We start from the raw sequence: 25,212 nt of genomic DNA on the forward strand, positions 1-25,212 counted from the left end.
GGTTGTAAAAGATGTCATGTGACAGTATGACACAGCAATTAGTGAAGCACAATGCATCAGCCTAGGTTCTGGAATATCGTGGAACATCTGCAATGGAAACTTATATACCTATTGAAATGTAGCTTCTGGTATGCTACTGGTTCCCAGTAGAGGTGAAGAGCCTAAACTTAGAAAATCAAGTGACCAAATGGGCATAATTGCTCCCCAGGATTTGGCATCCCTTGCAACCTCTAAGTCATGAACTCTTGCATAAGATGGAAATGGATTATGGAGGATGAAGTACCAGAAGGACTGTTGAGCACAGGCAATTTACACTAAGTCAGCAGCCCTGCATCCCACATCGTTGATCAGTGCCGCACCAGCACTTCTGCTTTATCGCACACTTATGGCCACATAGAATATCCGTCATGACAAGATAACAGGAAAAGCATTATCTGAAGTATAGTTCCTGGAATGGAAGCTCCAAAAATGAGTGAGAGCCTGAAAGAAGGCTGCACAGAAACAATCTTAGAAAACTGTAGGGAGGAAAAACCATCCCAAAGAGACGAGCTTTAGGGAGGTTAACTGGTCTTCCATTTTGAGTGAAAAATTAAGGGTTCCAGGTTAGAGTCTACTAGGACATGTGGGCAGTGGCAAACATTTGGACTATTAGTCAGAGATAACGATGGAGAAATATGGAAGATCAATAAAAAGAGATCTGTGTTGGATGCATATGGGTGTGTATATAATAGTGGGATAGAAATGCGAATACTTTCTTACTGCATATTAATTCACACCAGAGGGCATCATCTGGATAAAAGAAGGCATGGAAGAGACAAAATAATTTGAAAACTTGACGTCAGCTAGCCTCTCTTGTCAACCACACCATTGATGGTAGATATGCTCCTGAACAGTGTAGCCAACATGGCAAAGAGGGAGGCAATGCAATGGCTCTTAGAGCAGGGACTCTTGAACTTTACAAGCCAGACATAGCTCCACCTGCAGACAAATGCAAACTGCCATTAGCTGAGATGGACACTGAGCTCCTGAAATGGTGTCAGCCTTCAAAGAGAAAAACCGACTATCTGGTGGTGACAAGTTAGCTACATCGGACCCCTTCTAGCTGTACCATCCAATGATTCATTCTGACAATTTTAGATATACATTCTGGGACATATTTGACTTTTATGCCAACAGAGCAGCAACCAGTTAATTACTGGCGTGACACTATAAAAATGTAGCACACTTGCTACAACTTACGCCTACTTTGAGAATCATCTAAGCTTCTGAACATTCTGAAGGGTCATCTGAGGCCACAAGTGAGAATAAAACAAAGCTTATTTTCTCTCTAGGCCCAATCCATCTTACTTTCCTTCATTTCACTGATATAATTTCCGGGTCAACACTTCAATTAATCTCTGAACCACTATTCTCCATCTCTGAGTCTGTATCCCAGACAATAAATTATAAGTAATAAAAAATAAAACAAAACAAAACAATGTAATTGTAAAATATAAGGTTTTGTAAGGAACCAAATAATTCAGGAAATGAAGAAAAAATGTTATTGGGGTGTTAGGAAATAAAAGAAAACAAGAAAATGGTATTCTGCACATGACGGTTCAGTTTAGATTCATATTTGAGTTTGCATATATCACATAGACAATATGATGATACAGTTAATTTTATAGCAAGATATTAAAACATTTCTCAGTATTTAGATCTAAAATTTATGGTTATCAGATGTCATTTTATAGATGTAAAGTATCCTTTAGAAAAATAAAGTTCAATTTAGAATTCATAGCCATATTGTTGAAGCCATAATGATAAAATAAAGGTTTGAAATTGAGTAATATTTTTCTCTGTACCAAAACATTTGTGTTAAATGAGTATTTTTCTGATGTTATACTATGCAACAATAACAACAACAACAAAAACAACTGTATTCCTACAGGTTTAACTTTTTAATCACTTCTTTGCTAATTTTAAATGGAATTCTCTCAGTTTTTTTATTTAAGAAGTGACTGACAAACAATAGATTTAATCAATTTTACATTGATGAAGACCTAAAAGCTCCAGGTTGTTATATCCTTTCTAATTAATATGTATCTGTTGATTTTGAAGGAACAAATTAGGATTTAGGGCCCTATGATGATATTCAGCTGCCAAACCAAAACCATGTCAAGGTGGTTAAGTATTGATCTATGCATTAAACTGTTTCTAAAAATTACTCATAAAGTAGGAAAAGTATTGCTTTATTATTCTAGATCTAACTATAGCTGTCAGGACAGCTTTTCAAAGAATATGAAACAGGAAATGGTATTAGAATGCTAAAACAGGTACCTCATGTGTCTGGCACAGAGAGAGAAAACCTTACCTGGAATATTGTTTTAGGAGTTGGCATAATAAAGGTGGCTTGACTAAAGTCTTGTGGGTAGATGAAATTACTGAAAAGTTTGCAAAGTTTTAGGATGAATATGAGCTGCTCTATAACTTTGGGAAGCAGCAAAGCAGGAAGGAATTCTCTAAAAGAGGAGAAGACGAAGGGATCAAAAGAGTATATAGTCTAAATAAATTCTGTTGATTCAAGAATGAGCCGAAATTAGCTAACACTGCTCTACCCACTGAATAAATTGCTTGTCTTCCCTTTATAGAGGAAATATGGGAAGGAGAATTCCTTGAATTTGCAGCCTTATTTTTTATTCTACCTCAAATATAGTGGGCATACACTCTACCAATGAAAGTAATTTTCCCAAATTTGCCTATTTCTCAATATTACATCAAGTAGCTCTCAGTTGATTACATATGAAAAAAAAAAAAGGAACCAGAGGTAAAATATCATGTGCAAACATAACATGTACATAGTCTATCCTAGAATATATCATTCAGAATCATGATTAAAGGTAAACTAACACAACCAACACAGTAAGAAAAAACTAAAGGACAGTATCACAATCTCTGCTTTTTTTTTACTGTTGTTGCTCAATCAAGAGCATAAAGCATAATTCCTCACACATAGAAGGCAATTAACTGCCATTAAAGGAAGAAAGAAAGGGAGGAAAGAAGTAATAGAAACAGAAACAAAGGGAGGGATGGAAGGAATGTAAGTAAAACGTGCAACAACCTGGACAGAGCACAACACCCTAGGAATCAGAAATGACCATCAGGACTCGTCACTTTCAGAATATTCCTAACTTCACTAAAGAATTTAAATAAAATAAAAATGGGAAGAGAGGTACTGCAGGAGACCAAAAGTCAAATACCATAGAAATTAAATGGCATTATGGAAGCAGAAATATTCCAAGAAATACCAGCATGAAGGAAGAAATAGGTAGGATATTTATTTGAATAGACTGAAGTTTGCATAGGAACAGGTCTATGTTTAAGTGGACTTTAGATTTTCTTTCAAACAAGGAATGCAACAAAGTAACTCAGCTTAGTAAAAGAAAACATATGTGCATGAATTTATGTTGATTTAGCATGTGGGGAAAGATAAAGGAGGGCGAGGAGATTTCTGCAAGTGTAAGAATTATTTCAGGTTCTTTAGCTCCATGGGGACACTCAAAAGGCTAATTTAAAATCTGCTGTGTCCCAGAGGGTTTTGGCTAGTGGCTAGGAAAGTCCCTCATACAGCGTTCATAATTCCTCCTCCTTTTTCACACTATCATTATGGGATATAAAAACTGGTGCTAGCAGCTTTGTTCTCCAATTTGAGCTCAATAAACATCTACTTCATCCAAGAATGTCAGAAACCTTGCTCTAAATTCTGATAGATGATCAAAAATGAAACACAATTGAGACAGCTGTAGAGGAAGAATTGTATTTTGATTGGAGAATGTGAAGAGCTATCCCAGAGGATGCCCAGAGTACAGTTTTGGCAGACAGGCCCACCACAAAATGGCATTGAATTCATGCTGTTAACTGAATACTGTTACAGGGAGTGGAGCTAGAAAGAGGATTCATTAGAGAACACAAAGCCTGTGAGTATGATTCTGGAAATCCCAGAGGAGAATGGAATTGATGAGTGGAACGTATATGAACATGGAAAATACACCTCATGATTCTGGTAAGAAAAATAATAGCTCCTAACGCACATTAAGGAGTTAGCCTCATAATGCCCAAGGTCACTTAATCCCAGTAAGCTGGTTCTCAGTTGCTCATTTCCTTACAGAATATCCCACCTGCCACCCAACTGCCTATACAATCAAGTGAGTTTCAAATCTCAGCAGCTTACCCCAGAATGTGCCAGACACTGTGATAACTCTTAAAGGAGGCCTATTCTAATTCTGACTAACTTTGGAAAAGAAATACTTTGCTCCTCCTAGAAAGCATCAGTGATTTGTAGACAGGGGAGTCACAGGATTGAGCATGGGGGCAAGCCTGTGACTATCAGAGTACTAAGTGCACTGACTATCCTGAATATAAGCTGGTGGATAAAGCTTTCACACACAATAGGTCCTCTACTGACTTCATTTTTTCACTTGAAATTTAGCAGCATGAAAAGATGCTTCCTGTATCATGGGAGTATTGCCTAGGAATATTTAGCTAGCTGCTTAGGAACTTACTGGCATGATTTGAAAACACCTTATAGGAGAGGCTAGGAAGGAATGAAATATCCCAACTGTAGTCTTCACTGTGTAGTATAGTTTGAGAATTTCTTGCCAATGAAGTGTAATTTTAAAAATGATTTTTATGAGAGGAAACTCTTGGAGTAGATATAAAGAACCAAGATTTTTTGAAATTCAGTCATTGTAAAATTGATTAAATTTTATACATGTATACAGTATATACTTCTTAAAATTTTCTAATATATGAGATTGTGTACAGTATATAGTTCTATATTTGATTCCTTTTATTTACTTTCCATTTTATCTATTTATTTTCTTAAAATTGCTGATGCTCACACTTACAAAATGGTCCACTTTTCTAGAATATCTGTATTTCATTAAAACCAATGAGACTAATTTGGCCAAATCTTAGGCTAATGGTAGCATATGAAATTGAACCCAAGAAACAGGTCTCTCTTCTGGCCAGTTACCCATTTCCCCATCTTTTGCATACAGTGCATTTCTTCAGAAATGAGACCTGTCACTCCGTGAAGTGCTGCTGCCCATTCTCTTGCCATCTTGAGGTTCTTTCTGTAGTCATTTTGTAATGTGAATTCTGCTATTTATGCTTGCAATTTTAAGCACACAGCAAGTTTTAAGGATGTCAGCTGTTAGAATCCTAGAGAAAGAAAAAATAGTTTTTCTAGAAATTTGAAAAACAGCAAGGAACTTAGGCCCTGATTTCTCAAAATACATAAATTTGAGTCATTATTTTTCTAAAGTCTCTTCTTTCCCATTCATTTCAAAGGACATCCAAACATATATAGATTTAGATGATGTAGATAGGTCTACATCCAGCTTCCTTCTGGTGCAATATAGTTTACAGATACATTAATATCTTAGGATCTTGGAAATAAACTTGTCAGAGTTTGGGACCTGCCTGTCAAAACTAACAGTTGTAAGTGAAAGACAACTGGGAGAAACTGATTCAAACAGGAATAACCAGAATGTGGGTAGGCAAGGGGAGACTCATTAAACACTTAAAAATGCCATTAAGAAGCAAAATAAACTTTTTTTTTTTTTTTTTTTTGCCAGCAGGTCTGGAAAGGAAGTCACAGCCAGGAAAACAGGTTGTTGCCTTACCCCGGTGTATTCCTGATTTTAAAGGCAGTCTGTCTGCCATGCAATTAGCATCTGATTATGACACAGAGATTGTGGATGTCTCCACTGAAAACTATGATGTCTATCAAGGGCTCTGCAGTTTTCCAACAATAATATAGTTAAGCTGGATGATATGATCTTAAAATTGTACCAGAATCAGAAAGACTCAATACAGTGAGTTTGGATAAATATAGGAAGGAAAAGAAAAACATCAGTGCTGCGATAGGAGCACCAAGGGAAATATGTCCAAATCCAACACTACAGTCTTTATGCCTTCTGTATTGACACTAGTAGGGATCCCAGGACTGGAGTCTGTGCAGTGCTGGATTGGGATTCCATTCTGTGCCATGTACTTCATTGCTATGGTTGGAAACTCCTTGCTTCTGTTCATTATCAAATCTGAGCGCAGCCTGCATGAGCCCATGTACATCTTCCTAGGCATGCTGGGAGCCACGGATATTGCCCTTGGTAGCAGCATAATGCCCACGATGCTTGGAATCTTCTGGTTCCACATGCCAGAGATCTATTTTGATACCTGTCTACTACAGATGTGGCTGATACACACATTTCAGTGCATAGAGTCAGGCATCCTGCTGGCCATGGCCCTGGACCGTTATGTTGCCATCTGTTATCCACTGAGATATGCCACTGTCTTCACCCGCCAGGTGGTCACCCAAATAGGAGCTGTAGTAACTCTCAGGGCTGCCATTCTTGCAGCCCCATGTCTCGTACTGATAAAGTGTCGGCTTCAGTTTTATCATACAACAGTCATCTCCCACTCTTATTGTGAGCATATGGCCATTGTGAAACTAGCTGCAGGAAATGTCCAGGTCAATAAGATCTATGGTTTGTTCGTGGCCTTCAGTGTTGCAGGGATTGACCTCATATTCATCACCTTGTCCTATGTCCAGATATTTATCACAGTTTTTCATCTGCCCCAAAAGGAAGCTAGATTTAAGGCATTCAATACATGCATTGCTCACATCTGTGTCTTCCTGCAACTCTACCTACTAGCCTTCTTTTCTTTCTTCACCCATAGATTTGGCTCTCATTGTCCCCCTTACATACACATCCTCTTTTCTAGCTTTTACTTGCTGTTCCCTCCATTTCTCAATCCACTTGTATATGGTGTTAAGACCAAGCAGATCCGTATTCACCTGGTCAAAATGATCTGCCCATAAAATACTCCTTGATTAATACTGTCAACTGTTCTTCTTTGTGAAAAGTATCCATCTTTCCAAATAAAAGAAACATCAAATTATTTGAGGTGCTTGAACTTTTCATTTAATTTTGTTACAAATTTTCCAGCATAGTAGATTGTTTTCAGATCATCATGTACCATGATAGCTGTCCTTCAGTAAGGACTTAGATTCTTCCTGAATAATGAGTGCCAGAAATGTAAAGAGAGGAAATAATGAATACGTATCTTTCCATTTTCTTTATTTTTAAGTCTCTCTTGAGTTTTCTCTCCTAAAATCCATCCACAGCAAGACTCATGAGTTATGTATATATCACATTGAAATTTACTACATCCAAGGCTCATTGATTTGGAGTATCCAGGTACAGAACAAAAACAAGACGTTGCCTCTATTTTTACTTGAATATCCTGCTTATTAAAAAAGAGTTTGAACATAAGGATATTAAAAATGTATTGTTATGCTTATGAAACAATCAAGTCTAAATATTTAAATGTATTTTCAGAGTCATTCTGGATCTTACACTCACAAAGAGTATTGAACTCAGGTTTTTAATTTTCACTCCCTACACCATTCACTGTTTTATTAATTCCACAAGTGTTTTCAAGAACCTAACTATTGTAAATTTCATTCTAGAGAATAGTAATATAGAAGTATGTTTTCATTATAGTTCTGTGTCTTGGGCCTGTCACCCTAAATTCCTGGAAGAAAAAAAGGGAGAGGGACAGATTAGGGCTATACTTTAGATATGACATCAGCAAAGATAATGATACACTAGATCATAAAGGAAGGATGTCAGAAAAATATTTTCTGTTCTGTGTGTTTGGTTTTTCAGTTAGGTAGTCTGACTCCTGAGGAATAATTTATGAGTGGCCAAAGCACCGATGACTCACTTGATGAGGTAGATGGTTGAGGAGATTTAACAAGTGATTGTGTGTTTAGGTTTCTGCACTTTCTCTCCACAGTATGGTTTGAATTCAGGGTACAGTTCCACAAGACAAGGAAAATTCAGTTATCATCAATATCTGTGAAATCTGTACAAAATTGATGAGAATTTATTGTTAACAAATTTATTCCTAATAAATGTTACTCCAACAATTGGCTATTCATATGGAGGAAAAGGGCACTTGAATTCCCTTTCATAATGTCTGAAACATTTATGAAAGTTAAACAATGGACCTAAAGGTAAACCTAAAAAAAATAAAATAAAAGTTTCAAGTAAGAAAATAATAAATTAGTTTTTTAAATTGAGGATTGAGAAAATTTTTCTGGTCAGGAAACAGAACACAGTAACATACCATATATTGATAATTTTAACTTGATCAATTTTATACTATTAAAAAATGAATAAGCCTGAATACCACAGACAGAGAGATGATACCCAATACACAAACTGACAAGCCTTGAATATAAATTAGATGAATATACATAACAACTCCATATTAAGAAGACAAAAGGTACATTGAAATGTGCAGAATACTTGGTCAGATTTTTCATGAAGGAATAAACTATGGAGATACATAAAAATATAAATAAAAAAAACCTCTCAGTGACTGAAAAAAGATAAACAATTCTTAGTTTATAAATCCATTTAAAATGTAGAAAAGGCAAAGGACCTGAAAAGAGTGGTTTTCCTGCATGAGATGGGGTTGGCAGACATTGAGTTGGAAGAGACATGAAGAGGGAACTGAGTGGGAGTGAAAGAAAAGCTCTACACCTTGATAGAACTTGGAGGACACAGTCATCTTCGTTTGTCAAAACAAGTAAAAGGAGTAACCTTAAGATTTATACATTTAATGATAAGTAAATATTAGAAACAAAGAAAGCATATAAACAAATGCTGAATTTCAGCTCTTATGTTTGATTTACATAATGTATTAATTAGCAATCTGGAGACTACTTCGTATTCTATAATTTTGTAAAAGAGAAAATATACAAAATAATGGCACATAGTTTTCATGTTTTGATGAAAGAGGTCACATATATGGAGAGAGTTAGAAACTGGAATGAACCTTGAAAGTTGGGATCGTTATCAGAATTATCAGGATCAAGTTAATATTTTAATAGAGGTAGATACATGAATACATAAATATATATAAACATAATTATACCAAATGAGTGTGTGTGTGCGGGTGTATACGTGAAAATATTTCCTAACTCTGTCAATGCAGAGAAACCTACAACATGGCACAATACCAATGGTGAACAAACCTCATAGTTAGATCTTCTGTATCAATTTTTTTCACTATAAGAGACTGTGGCTCCTTGAAAAAATGGCTACCTCCAGGGCATGGGTTAGAAAGTATAAAGTATATCAGGATCAAAATGATATGACAGGAAATAAGGAAGTGCTCAAGGTACAACTGAGGATATGTCAAAAAGACCCAATATCAAGTTGAATGGTCACTCTGTGTCCAAATTAAACCAATTTGGATATCAAAAATAACAAGGATCATAAGGAAATACAATCCATGAAACAAAACCAGAATCCATGAGTGTATACATATATGATGGACACAGTTAATAAAGTGTTGAGGGGAAGGCACTTCCTGTTAATATAATTCAAATAATAAATAAAGAAGGAATAATGGATGTAGAAATTCATCAATAGAATGATAAAACTCAACAGTGAATATTTGATGAGGGAATGGTTATTTATGCAGTCTCAGAATATGGCACCAAAGATTGCCAATTCATTATAAAGTGTAAACAAGTAACTCTACAAGGAAGAAATTTAGATACCATCCTATTTACTTAGTGATCAAAGCTAAAATCATTAATATTGTTGTAAACCAGTATCATAGTATTGTGTGAATGGTGAATCTAGAAAAAGACCTCAATTCATGTTAATCTAATCATCAGAAAACATTGGGAAATGCTAATGAGGGACATTCAAGAAAATAAGATTAAGAAAGGGGAAAGAATCTGATGATTAAAGGATTCTAAAGGGATATGAAAGGTAAATACATTGCATGATCTTTCACTGCATTATGGACATACAAATGTAATACAAAATTACTTATTGAAACTGTTGTCTAATTTTGAAATAACCATGTCCTCAACAAACATTCACTCATGAGTTTTAACATTCTACTGATGAATTTCTACACCCATCGTTTCTTCTATATTTATTACTTGAATTATATTAACAGGAAGTAGATTCCCCTCAACACTTTAACTGTGTCCATCATATCTGTTTGGACTCATGATTTTGGTTTTATTTCATGGATTATATTTCTTTGTGATACTAATGCCTTAACAGTGGATTAGGTTATAAAACCACTCAATTCTTATTTCTTGAACTTCATTATAATATTGTGGTTATGGACTAGATTGTCCTTCATCTTAGGAAATACACACCAAAATATTTAAGTGAAAAGAGGCAACTTTTCTCCATCATACCCATGCACACTTTACAAAATCTATCTATCTATCCTATTATTTATCTGTCTATCTTTTTACATGTATCTATATCTATCATCTGTTTATGTCATTCTTGATAAAGCAAAATAGGGGCAAAATATAAATAATTTGGGAACCTAGGCAAATATCATGAGAGTTTCTTGTACTTTCTTCTTTTTTAATTCAATTTCATTGAGATATATTCACATACCACACAGCCATCTAAAGTATACAATCAATTGTTCACTGCATCATCATATAGTTGTGCATTCATCACCCCAATCTCTTTTCTGAACATTTTCCTTGTACCAGAAAAAGTGAAAATAAGAATAAAAAGTAAAAATAAAGAACACCCAAAACACCTCCCATCCTATTTTTCATTTCATTTTTGTCCCCATTTTTCTACTCATCCATCCATACACTGGATAAAGTGAGTATGATCCATAAGGCTTTCACAATCACACTGACACCTCTTGTAAGCTACATTGCTATACAATCGTCTTCAAGAGTCAAGGCTACTGGGTTGCAGTTTGATAGTTTCAGGTGCTTACTTCTAACTATTCCAATGCATTAAAACCTAAAAAGGTTTATCTATATAGTGCATACGAAAGCCCACAAGAGTGACCTCTCGGCTCCAGTTGGAATCTCTCAGCCACTGAAACTTCATTTCATTTCACATCCCCCTTTTGGTCAAGAAGATATTCTCAGTTCCACAATGTTGGATCCAGATTCATTCCCTGGGGTCATAGCCTGCATTGCCAGGGAGATGTACTATTTCTTACGAAATGCCATATGTTTAAAATTATTTTAATATAAAAATTATTAAAAATTCATTTTTCCTCAAAAGATTCATAACTCACAAAGTGCACTAATATGTACTCACTACACCAATTCATAAATATAGACAATGGCTTTGAAATTGGACTTGATATCACAATTATCATCTATTCAAACCCCAAGTCCTAGTGACTATCTGTTAAATAATTCTCGATGTTCACTTCTCTACATTACTTAATGCTTCTTCACTTTTGTAGCCTTTCATTACTGAAAAAATGAAAAAAAAAATACAATTATCTTTCATCTTACATTCACTAACATGTTTTTAATGATCATTTATGCAAAAGATTGCTAATGTTTAACATTCGAAAATTAAATTCCACTTTGACATCTTCATATATTATTTCCTCTTCAGGGAGAATTAAAAATCTTCCATTTTCTTCAGTCAGCCAGTTGACCATGCAACTGCATATGGTTCCGACTATTACGCATGCTATCACTTTTACTTTTTTGCATTCCTAACTACACTTCATCATTGAGAAATCAGTTAGATGCATCTTTAATTAAGGAATTCTGGCCTTTTCCCAGGCCATTTTCTCTGACCCTCCTCCAAGCTTTCATCACAGTTATCACAATGTTATCCCTTTCTGCATGCAATTGCTTCCTAGGTCATATGTCTAATTCATCTGTATGCTCATGACTCACACAGTGCATTATATCCTTAATGACTGCTAAATACTTGATGACGAAGGATGGAGGGAACAGATTACAAATTGTACCAAAATGTCCATGAAAACATTATTCTTGCAATAGAATCACTTACATTTTTTTTTAAATTTAACTTTATTGAAATATATTCACAAGCCATACAATCATCCACAGTCTGCAATCAATCATTCACAGTACCATTCTATAGTTATGCATTCATCACCACAATCAATTTTTGATCATTTTCATTACCACATACAAAATAGAATAAGAATAAAACTCAAAGTGAAAAAGAACACCCAAAACAACCCATACTCCCCATCCCTCCCTGTTATTCATTTACTTTTTGTCTTCATATTTCTACTCATCTGTCCATACAATGGTTAAAGGGAATGGGAACCAAAAAGTTTTCACAATCACATGTTCACATAGTCTAAGCTATATAGTTATACAAATGTCTTCAAGAATAAAGGTTACTGGGTTGCAGTTCAACACTTTCAGATATTTCTTTCTAGCTATTCCAATACACTGAAACTAAAAAGCAGTATCTATATAATGCATACCAATAACCTCCAGAATGAACTATAGACTATATTTAAAATCTCTCAGCCACTGAAACATTCTTTTGTTTCAGTTTTCTTCCCCCTTTTAGTCCTAGAAGGCTTTCTCATTCCCACAATGCCATGGCCAAACTCATCCCCACTAGTCATGTCCCTTGTTACCAGGAAGATACACACCCTGGAAGTCATGTACCACATTGGGGGGGAAGGTTACCTGCAGAGTTGGCTTTCAGAGAGAGGCTACATCTGATCAACAAAAGAGGTTGTCTGGGGTTGGCTCTTAGGCACAATTGTAAGTAGGCTTAGCCTCTCTTTTGCAGTAACAAGCTTCATAAGGACAAGTCCCAAGATTGAGAGCTCAGCCTTCTAAATTGGTAGTCCCCAATGCTTGTGTGAATATCAGTAATTCCCCAGGTGGGGATTCCTATGCCCTCATTTTGCCAGCCAAAATATGTCTCAATATGGGGCTATACCCATGGGCTACACCCATGGCAGAGTACTCTCTCAGCTGACCCAGTACTCCAGCCATTCCCAAGGCAAGGAAATGGCTGCCAGCTCTTGCTTCCCTCAAGGGTGGGAGAAGGGCATTCAGACCCAGGGCTGGAATTGCAGTCTTTGTCCCTCACTGACCTGGGCCTTGAAATGTCCTCCCTTGTCCCTTGGGTCTTCAAACAGTGGGGGTATGTCTCAGTGCTGTGAGAAATTTTAAAGTCTGTGTCCTTGGTGGGAGGGTTCCCATCTGCTGATTCTGTGCCTTTCCCACACTGAGCCCCAGAGTGAGGGAGAGGAAAGGACCAACTGGTCTGGGACAAAAGATTCCTACCTGATATTACTTTTTCCTCAATTTGGCATCTGCAGGGTCCTTCTCCACTCTATATCCTCCTCCAGAATTTCAAACTATTCAGAATTGTCCTTTTTTTCATTGATCTCTGGATAAAGAGTTTTCAGTAGCTGTTTACATTGCTATGTTGATGTTATCACCAATTACATGTTTTTACTAAGCACAAGGAAATAAGGAAGTAGGGGTGTTTCAGACTCCATTTATAATCACTTAACATTTTTATAATCCCAGCATAAAGATTTTCACATTTACATTTGAGATATGCCTCCTTTGTGGTCATCAAATTTAATTAATACCTTTACTCACCGAAACCTAAATTTCAAAACATGTATTTAAATGTATAACATGCTGAACCTATTCTTTTGATTAACTGAGATATAATTTGCATACTAAAATTCACCTTGTTAAAGTTATACAAATCTGTGGATTCTAGGATTCACAAAGTTGTGCAACCATCAACATATGAAATTCCAGAACATTGGTCATCTTTCATGTCCTCTATCCCAGTAGTGAGATGCACTTTCTGTAGCCATCACATCAGAATATTGCATCAAAGGCATCATGATAATCTGACCGGATAAGTAAATAAGAGCTTGTATATTAGGGCCTTGTTAAGATACATAGGATCCTGAGGGTGGGTGGTAAATCCCTATGAAAATACATGTGCCCATTAAATCAGTGATGCTTTAGGAAAACATTTATAAGAGCAAGCTGGAAAAATTCCCATAAATAAAAGAAAACAATTAAAGCATTTTCTTCTCTCACCATGAAGAAGGAAATAAAAATTTTGGTACATCTCCTGGAGTTACAGAGAAAGCCTTATCTGCATGTGGGAATCCTTCTTTGATTCACATAATAAGTAATACAAAAGGCTGTCAGCTTTGTTTGTTTGTTTGTTTGTTTTTTTGTTTTTGTTTCAATTTTTTCCTCCTTTTACACAAAACAAAGTAGAAGATATGATACGAGACTTAAACTGCAAAAGTAGTTAATCAGTATAATACATATACTCAAAAAAGTTCCATATAGGAATACAGGCTCATTTACAATGAGGAAACACATATAAAATTGAGGTCGTTTTCATGTGAAACATTAAAAAAAAATCAAACATATGCTATATGTAGGCCACTGTCCACAGCAACATTGAAGGCGGGAACAACATTTATTTAGGGACAGATACACCACAAGTTCCAGGTTTCATGGCATCAATTTACAGAACTATTTTACAGCTAGTTAATCAGAGTTTAAGAATTGTTCCCAAATATGTCACAATATTTTGGCCCTCAGAAGTTCTCTAAATTTCTAGCTGCTAAAAGGGAGAGAATGATTATAAGAAGCTTCCAAGGAGTTACAAAACTTTTGTAGATCAGGGGCCAAACTATCGCCACTGCAAGTCTGTTCCAACAACCTTGCAGTCTAAAGAAAAATATCTAGAAAAAAAGAACTTTCTGTCTCTACCTCCTATTCAAACCTGCAGAGATGATATAATGAGAAGTTTGAGGTTTACCCTTAAAGGTTTATTTTGGTCTTCAAAAATTAGGAGGATATCATTATTTTCTACAGAAATTAATCTTGACTAACATAGGAAGACTTTTGTCCTCTATTGGCTGCTTTTGGAGTGAAGGTCATAGACATGGGTCTGAATCTGCTATGTACTTTAGTTTCAGTCAGCTGAAAATCTGAAATTAAAGCTACGTTAAAATCTAAGATAAAATCTTTTGTAAGTTTGCTATTTAAAAGCACCCAAATATTTACTAAATTGAACTCTAAGTGCATGGGACAAGAGCTCTAAGCTGTCAGATTCCCTGTTTGGGAGAAAGTATCAATGTTTCCTAAAAATTATGACATTTTGCACCAGGGAGAAATCAAGACATACTAAGGCATGGAATTAGTTTCATTTTATTCAATGGGGATTCTTCCCCCACATCAGGAAACAGAATGAGGAATGAATCTTAATTGGTCTCTTCATCAAAAGTGGTAAAATTGGTCTCTGTATTCATGAAGATAGACAGTTTTTGTAAGCAGACTGTGGAAGGAGACAGTAGAACCAGCTTCCTGTAGTGACAGACCACTACCTTGCATCTAGCTAAAGCAAAGATTAATTCAAACAATTATCAAAAGTCACTGTGGCAACCCGTGGCCTGAGCAAAACAGGCCTGCAGATCGTTGCTGCACAGCAGTCTGCATGATTTAGGCAGCTAAATGTTTAACCTATTGTCTTTCTAAGCCAGGAAAGAAAAAAAAAAAGGTAAATTGACTTTAAATTTAACTTCACGCAAGCAGGCAAGAAGTGAGAGGCTCTTAGTCTCACAAAAAGAGCAAAATGTAATTCTTCAAGTGTTATTCAAGTCCTTCCTGCACCACCCCCTAGGTCAGAATGACCTATTCCTGCATCTATGCTCCCCCCACCCTTAGGAAGGCCTTCGTTTTAAACACTTATAAAAGGCTTTCAATCCTTTTTGCATCGTTCCGGTGTCTTCCCTGTGAATGTGATGCCTGCCCCGCCTGAGAGAGCTGTCATGATCTCTCCATGACTTTTCACCCTCTAAGTAAGCCCTGAATAAAAGCTCATGTATCAAAAAAATGCCCATTGTCTTCTCTGGCCTTTGGACTGGCATGGCCCTCTTGGGCTGCAACAGTCACCGTTAAGTGAACTAAAGGGTAATGTTCACCACCATATTATTTTAAAGGAAGTTGCCTAAAAATAAGAATTCAATTAACCCTCTGTAAGAAAAATCAAAACAAGTCAGTGCTTACTGAGTTGTCCATATAAGATCAACTGATGAGAATGCAGTCTGCTATACTTGACATAAAGGCGCTGCATAAAGCCATACTTAGCAAGTCTGAATTTCTATTAACTAAGGTCAGTATAAGGGAGAGCAGAGAGCTATGCCTGTAGCATTTAAGTATAAACACGACAGAGTACAAACTGTTCCCAGGGACAACGTATATTCCATTTATTACATTGAACAGGATGCAATATTCATTTTTCTTTTCTTTTTGTGTGAGAAGCTCGTTTATCTCCCTTTTGGCCATTCCGATGTACCTTGAAATGATTCCATGTTGGTTGAGCCCAGGAAGCAACAATAAGAAGTCCTTATCAGGTAGGTGAGAAAAAGACTGTGGACTTGCTGTCCTGCACAAGCAACCGAGGCAACAAAAATGATCATGGCCATGAAGTACATTTTTAGCTTATCTTCCTTTAGTGTGAAGAGGCATTTCCAGCAGCCCACAGCTCTGCGTCGAGTTTTTATTATAGGTTCTGGAGTATCTTGGAACATCTGCAATGGAGAATTATATACCTGTTGAAATACAGCTTCTGGCATGCTACTGGTTCCTGGTAGAGGTGAAAAGCCTAACCTTGGAGCACAGATTGACCAAATGGGCATGATTTGGCATCCCTTGCAACCTCTAAGTCGCAAATCTCACATAAGATGGAAATGGTTTATTAAGGATGAAGCACCAGAAGGACTGCAGGCAATTTACATGAGTCAGCAGTCCTGAATCCCATATCACTGATCAATGCTGCACCAGCACTTCTGCTTTATCTTACACTTATTGCCACATACAATATCCATCATGACAAGATGACAGGGAAAACATGATCCTAAGTATAGCTCCTGGTTTGGAAGCTTCATAAATGGATGAGAGTCTGAAAATACAGCTGCACAGAAATGATCTTGGAAAACAGTAGGGAGGAAAAACCAACCCAAAGAGATGAGCTTTAGAAAAGTTAACTGGCCTTCCATTTTGAGAGAAAAATTAAGGGTTCCAGGTTAGAGTCTACTAGGACATGTGGGCAGTGGCAAACATTTGGACTATTAGTCAGAGATAACAATGGAGAAATATGGAAGATCAATAAAAAGGAGCTCTATGTGGGATGCATATGGATGTGTATATGGTAGTGGGAAAAAAGTGTGAATACTTTCTTACTGCATATTAATTTGCACCAGAGGGCATCATTTGGATAAAAGAAGGCATGGAAGAGACAAAATAATTTGAAACCTTGATGTCAGCTAGCCTCTCTTGTCAGCCACACCATTGCTGGCAGATATGCTCCTGAACAGTGTAGCCATCATGGCAAGGAGGGAGGCATTTCATGGGTCCCTAGAGCAGGGACTCTAACTTCACAAGCCTGACACAGCTCCACCTGCAGGCAAATGCAAACTGCCATTAGCCAAGATGGACACTGAGCTCCTGAAACAGTGTCAGCCTTCAAAGGAAAAAAAGAAAAGAAAAACGACTATCTGGTGGTGACAAGTTGACTACACTGGACCCCTATTAGCTGTACTGTCCAATGATTCACTCTGACAGTTTTAGATGTATATTCTGGGACATATTTGCTTTTTATTCTGACAGAGATGCAATCAGTGAATTACTGATGTGAGTGTAAAAAATGTAGCACACTTGCTACAACTTAGGCCTACTCTTGAGAATCATCTAAGCTTTAGAATATTCTGGAGGGTCATCTGAGACCACAAGTGAGAATAAAACAAAGCTTATTTTCTCTCTAGGCCCAATCCCACTTACTTTTCTTCATTTCACTGATATAATTTCTGGGTGAACACTAATTAATGTCTGGACCACTAATTCCATCTTGAGTCTGTATCCCAGGGAATAAAATATAAGTAATGAAAAACAAAACATAACAAAACAATGTAACTGTAAAATATAAGTTAGTAAAAGGAAACATATAATTTGGGAAATGAAAAAATATTATTGGGAGCCTAATGAAATTAAAGAAAACAAGAAAATGGTATTCTGCACATGATGGTTCAGTTTAGATTCCTTTTTGAGTTTGCAGATATCACGTATCAGACAAAATGATGATACAGTTAATTATATAGCAAGTTAGGCAGACATTTCTTGTTATTTGGGTTTAAACTAGTGGTTACAAGATGTCATTTTATAGATGTAAAGTGTCCTGTAGCAAAAATAAAGTTCAATTTAGAACTCATGGCAATATTGTCGTAGGCATATTGATAAAATAAGGCAGTAAACCTGAGTCATATTTTTCTGTGTACAAAATATCAGTGTGAAATGAGTATTTTTCTGATGTCATATTATACAACAACAGCAACAAGATCATACAGTATTCATCAAAGTTTAACTTTTTAATCACTTATTTGTCAATTTTAAATGTGACCAGCAAAAAATATGTCAAATCAATTTTACCCTGCTGAAGACCTAAAAGTTCCATGTTGATATATCCAGTTTAACTAATATATATGTATTGATTTTGGAGGAACAAGTTAGGATTTATAACCCTCTGATAACACTTAGCTGCTAAATCAAAACATTGTGTGGTTAGTTATTGACCTATGCATTAAACTGTTTCTAAAAATTGCTAATAAAATAGAAAAAATATTGCTTTACTATCCTAGATCTAAATAAAGCAATCAGTACAGCTTTTCAAAGAATATTAAACAGGAAATGAACATAGAATGCTAAAATATGTACCCCATGTGTCTGACAAAGAGACAGAAAATCTTACCTGGAATACTAAGAGTTGGCATAAGGAAGGTGATTTGACTGAAGTCTTGTGAGTAGATGTAATGACAAGAAAAGTTTCCAAAGTTTGGTGATGAATATTACCTGGTTTTTAATTTTGGGAAGGAGCAAAACCCAAAGGAATTCACCGAAAGAGGAGAAGATGTAGGTATCAAAATAGTGAATAGTTTAAATTATTTTTGGTGTTTCAAGAATGAACTGAAATTTGTGACATTTAGGTCTGTAAATGGGAGGCTAAGCCTTCTTATAATTATGCCTCAGAGGCACTTCCAGAGAACCTCATTTGTTACTCAGATGTGGCCTTTCTTTCTCTAAGCCTGACTCTACAAATAAATTCATTACCCTTCCCGCTATATGGGACATGAATCCCCGGGGTATGAATCTCCCTGGCAATATGGGACATGACTCCCTGGAGTGAGCCTGGCCCTGGCATCAAGGGATTGAAAATGTCTTCTTGACTAAAATGGGGAAAAGAAAGGTAACAAAATAAGGTTACAGTGGCTAAGAGCTTTCAAATAGAGTTGAGAGGCTACCCTGGAAGTTTCTCATATGCATGCTCCAGCTACATATCCCAAATGGCCACAGTATGCCATGCCCTAAACAACAGTAGTCCTGAAGTACCTAGGTCCCTATTTGAGATTCTTTAAAAGTTTCACTCACAAAGTTTATCTCTCAGAAACTTAAATCCACTGGAGTGTTCCTATGCCAGACAAGTCCTAAAACCCAGAAACAACAGCCTATTTATGAACAACAATCAGATGCAGCCCCCTTCCCCATAATGCCAACACCTCTTTCCAATATGAACAAGTTAGAGTGGTCACTGCCTAGACACCCCTGAAGATCAAGAAAGTAAATAATGAGAGGAAAGGGTAGCAACAGATAAGATAGGATTTAACAAAGGATTATGAATACTGAATCTTTATATAAATTTTTTTAGACACTAGGTTAGCAGAATAGCTAGAAGGAACTAACTGAAATGATGGAACAATAACCCATAACATTCTTTGAAATTTGCTCTATAACTGCTCATTAAATTGTACTTTGAAAGTTATTACCGTTCTGTATATGTACTGGTTTGGATGTATTATGTCCCCAAAAAGCCATGGTCTTTGATATAATCTTGTGGGGGCAGATGTTGTTAGTGTTGATTGGATTGTAATTATTTGAGTGTTTCCATGGAGATGCAACCCACCTAACTGTAGGTGATAACTCTGATTAAATAATTTCCATGAAGTTGTGGCTCTGTTCATTCAGCTTGGGCCTTGATTAGTTTACTAGAGCACTATATAAGCTCAGACAGAAGGAGCGAGCTTGCTTCAACCAAGAGGGATACTTTGAAGAACGCATAGGATCTGAGAGAGGAGCTCCAACTTACAGAGCAACATTTTGGAGACAGCCTTTGAAAGCAGACTTTTGCTCTGGAGAAGCTAAGAAAGGAAAAATGCCCCAAGAGCAACTAAGAGTGACATTTTTTGAGGAACTGAAGCCTAGAGAGGAACGTCCCGGGAGAAAGCCATTTTGAAACCAGAGCTCTGGAGCAGACACCAGCCACATGCCTTCCCAGCTAACAGAGGTTTTCCAGACACCACTGGCCATCCTCCAGTAAAGGTACCTGATTGCTGATGACTTACCTTGGGCACTTTGTGGCCTTAAGACTGTAACTTTGTAACCAAATAAACTCCCTTTAAAAGCCGATCCATTTCTGGTGTTTTGTGAAAAGGCAGCATTAGCAAACTGGAACAGTATATATCTTATATTTCACAATGAGGAAAGAGCTGAAGCTGTGGAAATGTAACCCATAACATTCTTTGAAATTACCTACATAACTACTTGTTAAACTGTGCTTTGAAAGTTATCACCTTTCTACATATATGTTATATTTTATGATAAGGAAATAACAGAAATTGTGGAACTGTAACACATAACATTCTTTGAAATTTTCTCTCTACTTGTTGAATTGTGCTCTGAAAGTTATCACTGTTATGTATATATGTTAAATTTCACAATTAAAAAAAGTATTTAAAATGAGCTGAAAATTAGCTGACACTGCTCTACCCACTAATAGATTGCTTTTCTTCCCATCACAGGGGAAACACAAGAAAAAGAATTCCTTGCATTTTCAGCCTTATTTCTCATTCCTATTGTACCACGAATCCAGTGTGCCTACACTCTACCACTGAAAATATTTTTCCTAAATTTATCTATCTCTCAACATTATATTAAATACCTTTGGATTTACTACAGATAAAACAAACAAACAAACAGGAAACCAGAGGGGAAAATGCCAGGTGCAAACATTACATGTGCACAGTCTTTCTTAGAATATATCATTCATTATCATGAATAAAGGTAAACTACCACAACTCAACACAGTAGGAAACAATTGAAGGTCAGTATCACGACTATTAGGTTTTTTTTTCTATTGTTGTTGTGGCTCAATAAAGAGCATACAGCATGATTCTTCACACAAAAGAGGCAAATAACAACTGCCATTGAAGGAAGAAAGAAGGAGGAGAGAAGTAATAGAGAAAGAAACAAAGGGAGGTTTGGAAGAAATATTAGTAAAAAGTGCAACAACCTGGACAGAGCTCAACAACCTAGGAATCAGAAAAGACAAATGGGACTGTCACTCTCAGAATATTCCTAACTACACCAAAAGAACTACAAGAAAATAAAAATGGAAGCACGCTACTGCAGGAGACCAAAACGCAAATACTGTATGTAATTAAATGGTATTATAGGAGCAGAAATATTCCTAGAAATCCAAGAGTGAAGGAAGAGATAGGTAGGGTATTTAGTTTTAAGAGGAAACTCAAGAGGGCTAATTTAAAATCTGCTGTGTCCCAGAGGGAAACTCAAGAGGGCTAATTTAAAATCTGCTGTGGCTAGTTGCTGGAAAGTCCCTCATCCTAACTCCCCCGCCTTCTCCATACGATCATTAAGGAACATGAAAACTGGTGCTAGCAGCCTTGGTATCCAAATTGAGCTAAATAAATATCTGCTTTCTCCAAAAGTGCCAGATACCTTGCTCTAAATCTTGTTAGAGGATGAATGATGAGACATGATTGAGAGAGCTGTGGAGGAAGAGTTGTATTTGGATTGCAGAGTGTGGAGGGCTATCCCAGAGAATGTCCAGAGTATGGTTTTCACAGATGGTCCCACCATCAGATGGCATTGAATTCATGTTGTTAACTGAATACTGTCATAGAGAGTGAAGATAGAAAGAGGAATCATTAGAGAACACAAAGCATGTAAGTATGATTCTGGAAATCCCGGATGAGAACGGAGTTGATGAGTGGAACATATTTAACATGGACAATATACTTCATGAGTCTGGTAAGAAAAAAAAAATAGCCCCTAACACACATTAAGGAGTTACCTCATAATGCCCAAGGTCACTCAATCCCAGTAAGCTGGTTCTCAGTTGCTTATTTCCTTACAGAATTTCCCACCTGCCACCCAACTGCCTATACAATCAAGTGAGTCTCAAATCTCAGCAGCTTACCCCAGAATGTGCCAGACACTGTGATAACTCTTGAAGGAGGCCTATTCTAATTCTGACTAACTTTGGAGAAGAAACACTTTGCTCCTCTTAGAAAGCATCAGTGATTTGTAGATGGGGGAGTCATAGGATTGAGCATGGGGACAGTCTGTGGAAATCAGAGTACTTAGTTCACTGACTCTCCTGACTGCAAGCTGGTGGATAAAGCTTTTCACACACAATAGAGCCTCTACTGACTTCATTTTTTCTCTTGAAATTTAGCAGCATGAACCAAAACTGCTTCCTGTATCATGGGAGTATTGCTTAGGAATATTTAGTTAGCTGATTAGGAACTTACTGGCATGATTTGGAAACAACTTGAAGGGGAGTCTAAGAAGGAATGAAACATCCCAATTGTAATCTTCACCATGTCAGAGCCATTTCTGTAATGTATAGTTTGAGAATTTCTTGTCTCTGATGTATAATTTTAAATCTTGATTTTTATTGGAGGAAATCTCTCAGAATAGATATAAGGAGCAAAATATTTTGAAAATACAGACATCAGTAAAATTGAGAAGTGATTCAAATTTCTACATGTATACTCTATATCCATCTTCTTAATAATATCTAATATATGAGATTGTGTACTGTGTCTAGTTCTATATTTGACTGCTTTTATTCACTTTCCATTTTATCCATTTATTTTCTTAAAGTTGCTGATGTCAACATTTACAAAATTGTCCACTTTCTAGAATATCTGTATTTATTAAAATGAATGAGCCTAATTTGGCCAAATCTTAGGCTACTGGTAGCACTGAAATGGAACTCAAGAAACATGTCTCTCTTCTGGCCAGTTACCTGTTTCCCCATCTTTCTCCAGAAATGAGTGTTCTCACCCCTTGAATTGCTGCAGCCCATTCTCTTGCCATCTTGACTTTGTTTCTCTATTCATTTTTAAAGTGACCTCTATAATTTATACTTGCAATTTTAAGCGCACAGCATATTTAAGAATGTCAGCTGTTAGAACTACAGGCAAAACAAAATACAGTTTTTTTAGAAATTTGAAAACAAGCAGGAAACTTAGGCCTTGATTCATCAAAATGTGTAAATTTCAATTATTTTTCTAAAGTCTGCTCTTTCCCATCCATTTCAAAGGACATCAAAAGATATATAGATACAGATTATGTAGACTGGTATAGATATAGAGTTACTAAATCTTAGGATATTGCAATAAACAGATCAGAGTTTGGGAAACCGCCTGTCGAAACTGACAGTCATGAGTGAAAGACAATTGGGAGAAACAGATTCAAACAGAAATAACCAGAATGTGGGTGGACGGGGAGAGACTCATCAAACTCTGTTAAAAATGCCATTTCCAAGCAAAAGCAACAACCCTGAATTTTTATTTATGTCAACAGGTCTGGAAGGGAAATAATAATCAGATAAACAGGTTATTGCCTTACTCAGGTGAGTTGCTGGTTCTAAAGGCAGTCTGCCTGCCATAAATAGCATCATATCATGACAGTGATTGTGGATGACTCCATAGAAAGCTGTGATTTGTCTCAAGGGGTCTGCATTTTTCCAACAATAATATAAATAAGCCGGATGATATGACCTTAATATTGTACCCAAATCAAACAGACTCAACATGCTGAGTTTGGATAAATATAGGAAGGAGAAGAGAAACATCAGTGATGATGGAAAAACTTCTTTGTGGGCAATAGGAGCACCAAGGGAACCATGATCAATTCCAGCACTACAGTCTTTATGCCTTCCGTACTGACACTAATAGGGATCCCAGGACTGGAGTCTGTGCAGTGCTGAATTGGGATTCCATTCTGTGTAATGTACCTCATTGCTATGGTTGGGAATTTCTTGCTTCTGTTCATTATTAAATCTGAGCCCAGCCTCCATGAGCTCATGTACATCTTCCTAGGCATGCTAGGAGCCACAGATATTGCCCTGGGTAGCAGCATAATGCCCACGATGCTTGGAATCTTCTGGTTCCATATGCCAGAGATCTATTTTGATTCCTGTTTGCTACAGATGTGGCTGATACACATGTTTCAGTGCATAGAGTCAGGTATCCTGCTGGCCATGGCCCTGGACCGTTACGTTGCCATCTGTTATCCACTGAGATATGCCACTGTCTTCACCCGCCAGGTGGTCACCCAAATAGGAGCTGTAGTAACTCTCAGGGCTGCCACTCTAGTAGCCCCCTGCCCAGTACTGATAAAGTGTCAGCTTCAATTTTATCACACAACAGTCATCTCCCACTCTTATTGTGAGCTTATGGCTATTGTGAAACTAGCTGCAGGAAATGTCCGGGTCAACAAGATCTATGGTTTGTTTGTGGCCTTCAGTGTTGCAGGGTTTGACCTCATATTCATCACCTTGTCATATATCCTGATATTTATCACAGTTTTTTGTTTGCCCCAGAAGGAAGCTAGATTTAAGACATTCAATACCTGCATCGCTCACATCTGTGTCTTCCTACAACTCTATCTCCTAGGCTTCTTCTCCTTCTTCACACATAGGTTTGGCTCTCATGTTCCCCCTTACATACATATCCTCTTTTCTAGCTTTTACTTGCTGCTCCCTCCATTTCTCAATCCACTTGTCTATGGTGTAAAGACCAAGCAGATCCGTATTCACATGGTCAAAATGATCTGACCATAAAATCCTCCTTGATGAACACCTTCAGTTTTTCCTTTTTTGTGACCAGTATCCACCTTCAAAGTAAAAGAAATGGCAAATTATTTGAGGTGTTTGAACTTTACATTTAATTTTTCTTCAAGTTTCCCAGCACAGTAGCATGTTTTCATGTCAACATATTTCATGATTATCTATCATTCAATAAGGACTTAGATGCTTCCTGAATAATAAAAGTCAGAGATGTGGAGATACCAAAATAAATAATATGCATTTTTACCTTTTCTCTGTTTTTTAAGTCCCTGCTTGAGTTGTCTCCTCCACAATCCATCTCTAGAATGATTCATGAGTTACATACATCTCAAATTGAAATTTACTATATCCAAGGCTCATTACTCTGGGG

At 36.8% G+C, this 25,212-nt stretch overlaps 1 protein-coding gene and 1 pseudogene across 1 annotated transcript; both read left to right on the forward strand.

The window, feature by feature from the left end:
• The first annotated feature begins 5,926 nt into the window (after positions 1 to 5,926).
• LOC119537079 (olfactory receptor 52A1-like) lies at positions 5,927 to 6,865 on the forward strand. The gene has a single exon (XM_037839689.1). The coding sequence runs from the start codon at positions 5,927 to 5,929 to the stop codon at positions 6,863 to 6,865; it is 939 nt and encodes a 312-aa protein (XP_037695617.1).
• A 17,032-nt stretch (positions 6,866 to 23,897) lies between these two features.
• On the forward strand, positions 23,898 to 24,830 carry LOC119537889 (annotated as a pseudogene).
• The last annotated feature ends 382 nt before the right edge of the window (positions 24,831 to 25,212 follow it).

Source organism: Choloepus didactylus, chromosome 6 (genome assembly GCF_015220235.1).
Source record: "Choloepus didactylus isolate mChoDid1 chromosome 6, mChoDid1.pri, whole genome shotgun sequence".
Taxonomy (NCBI): Eukaryota; Metazoa; Chordata; class Mammalia; order Pilosa; family Megalonychidae; genus Choloepus; species Choloepus didactylus.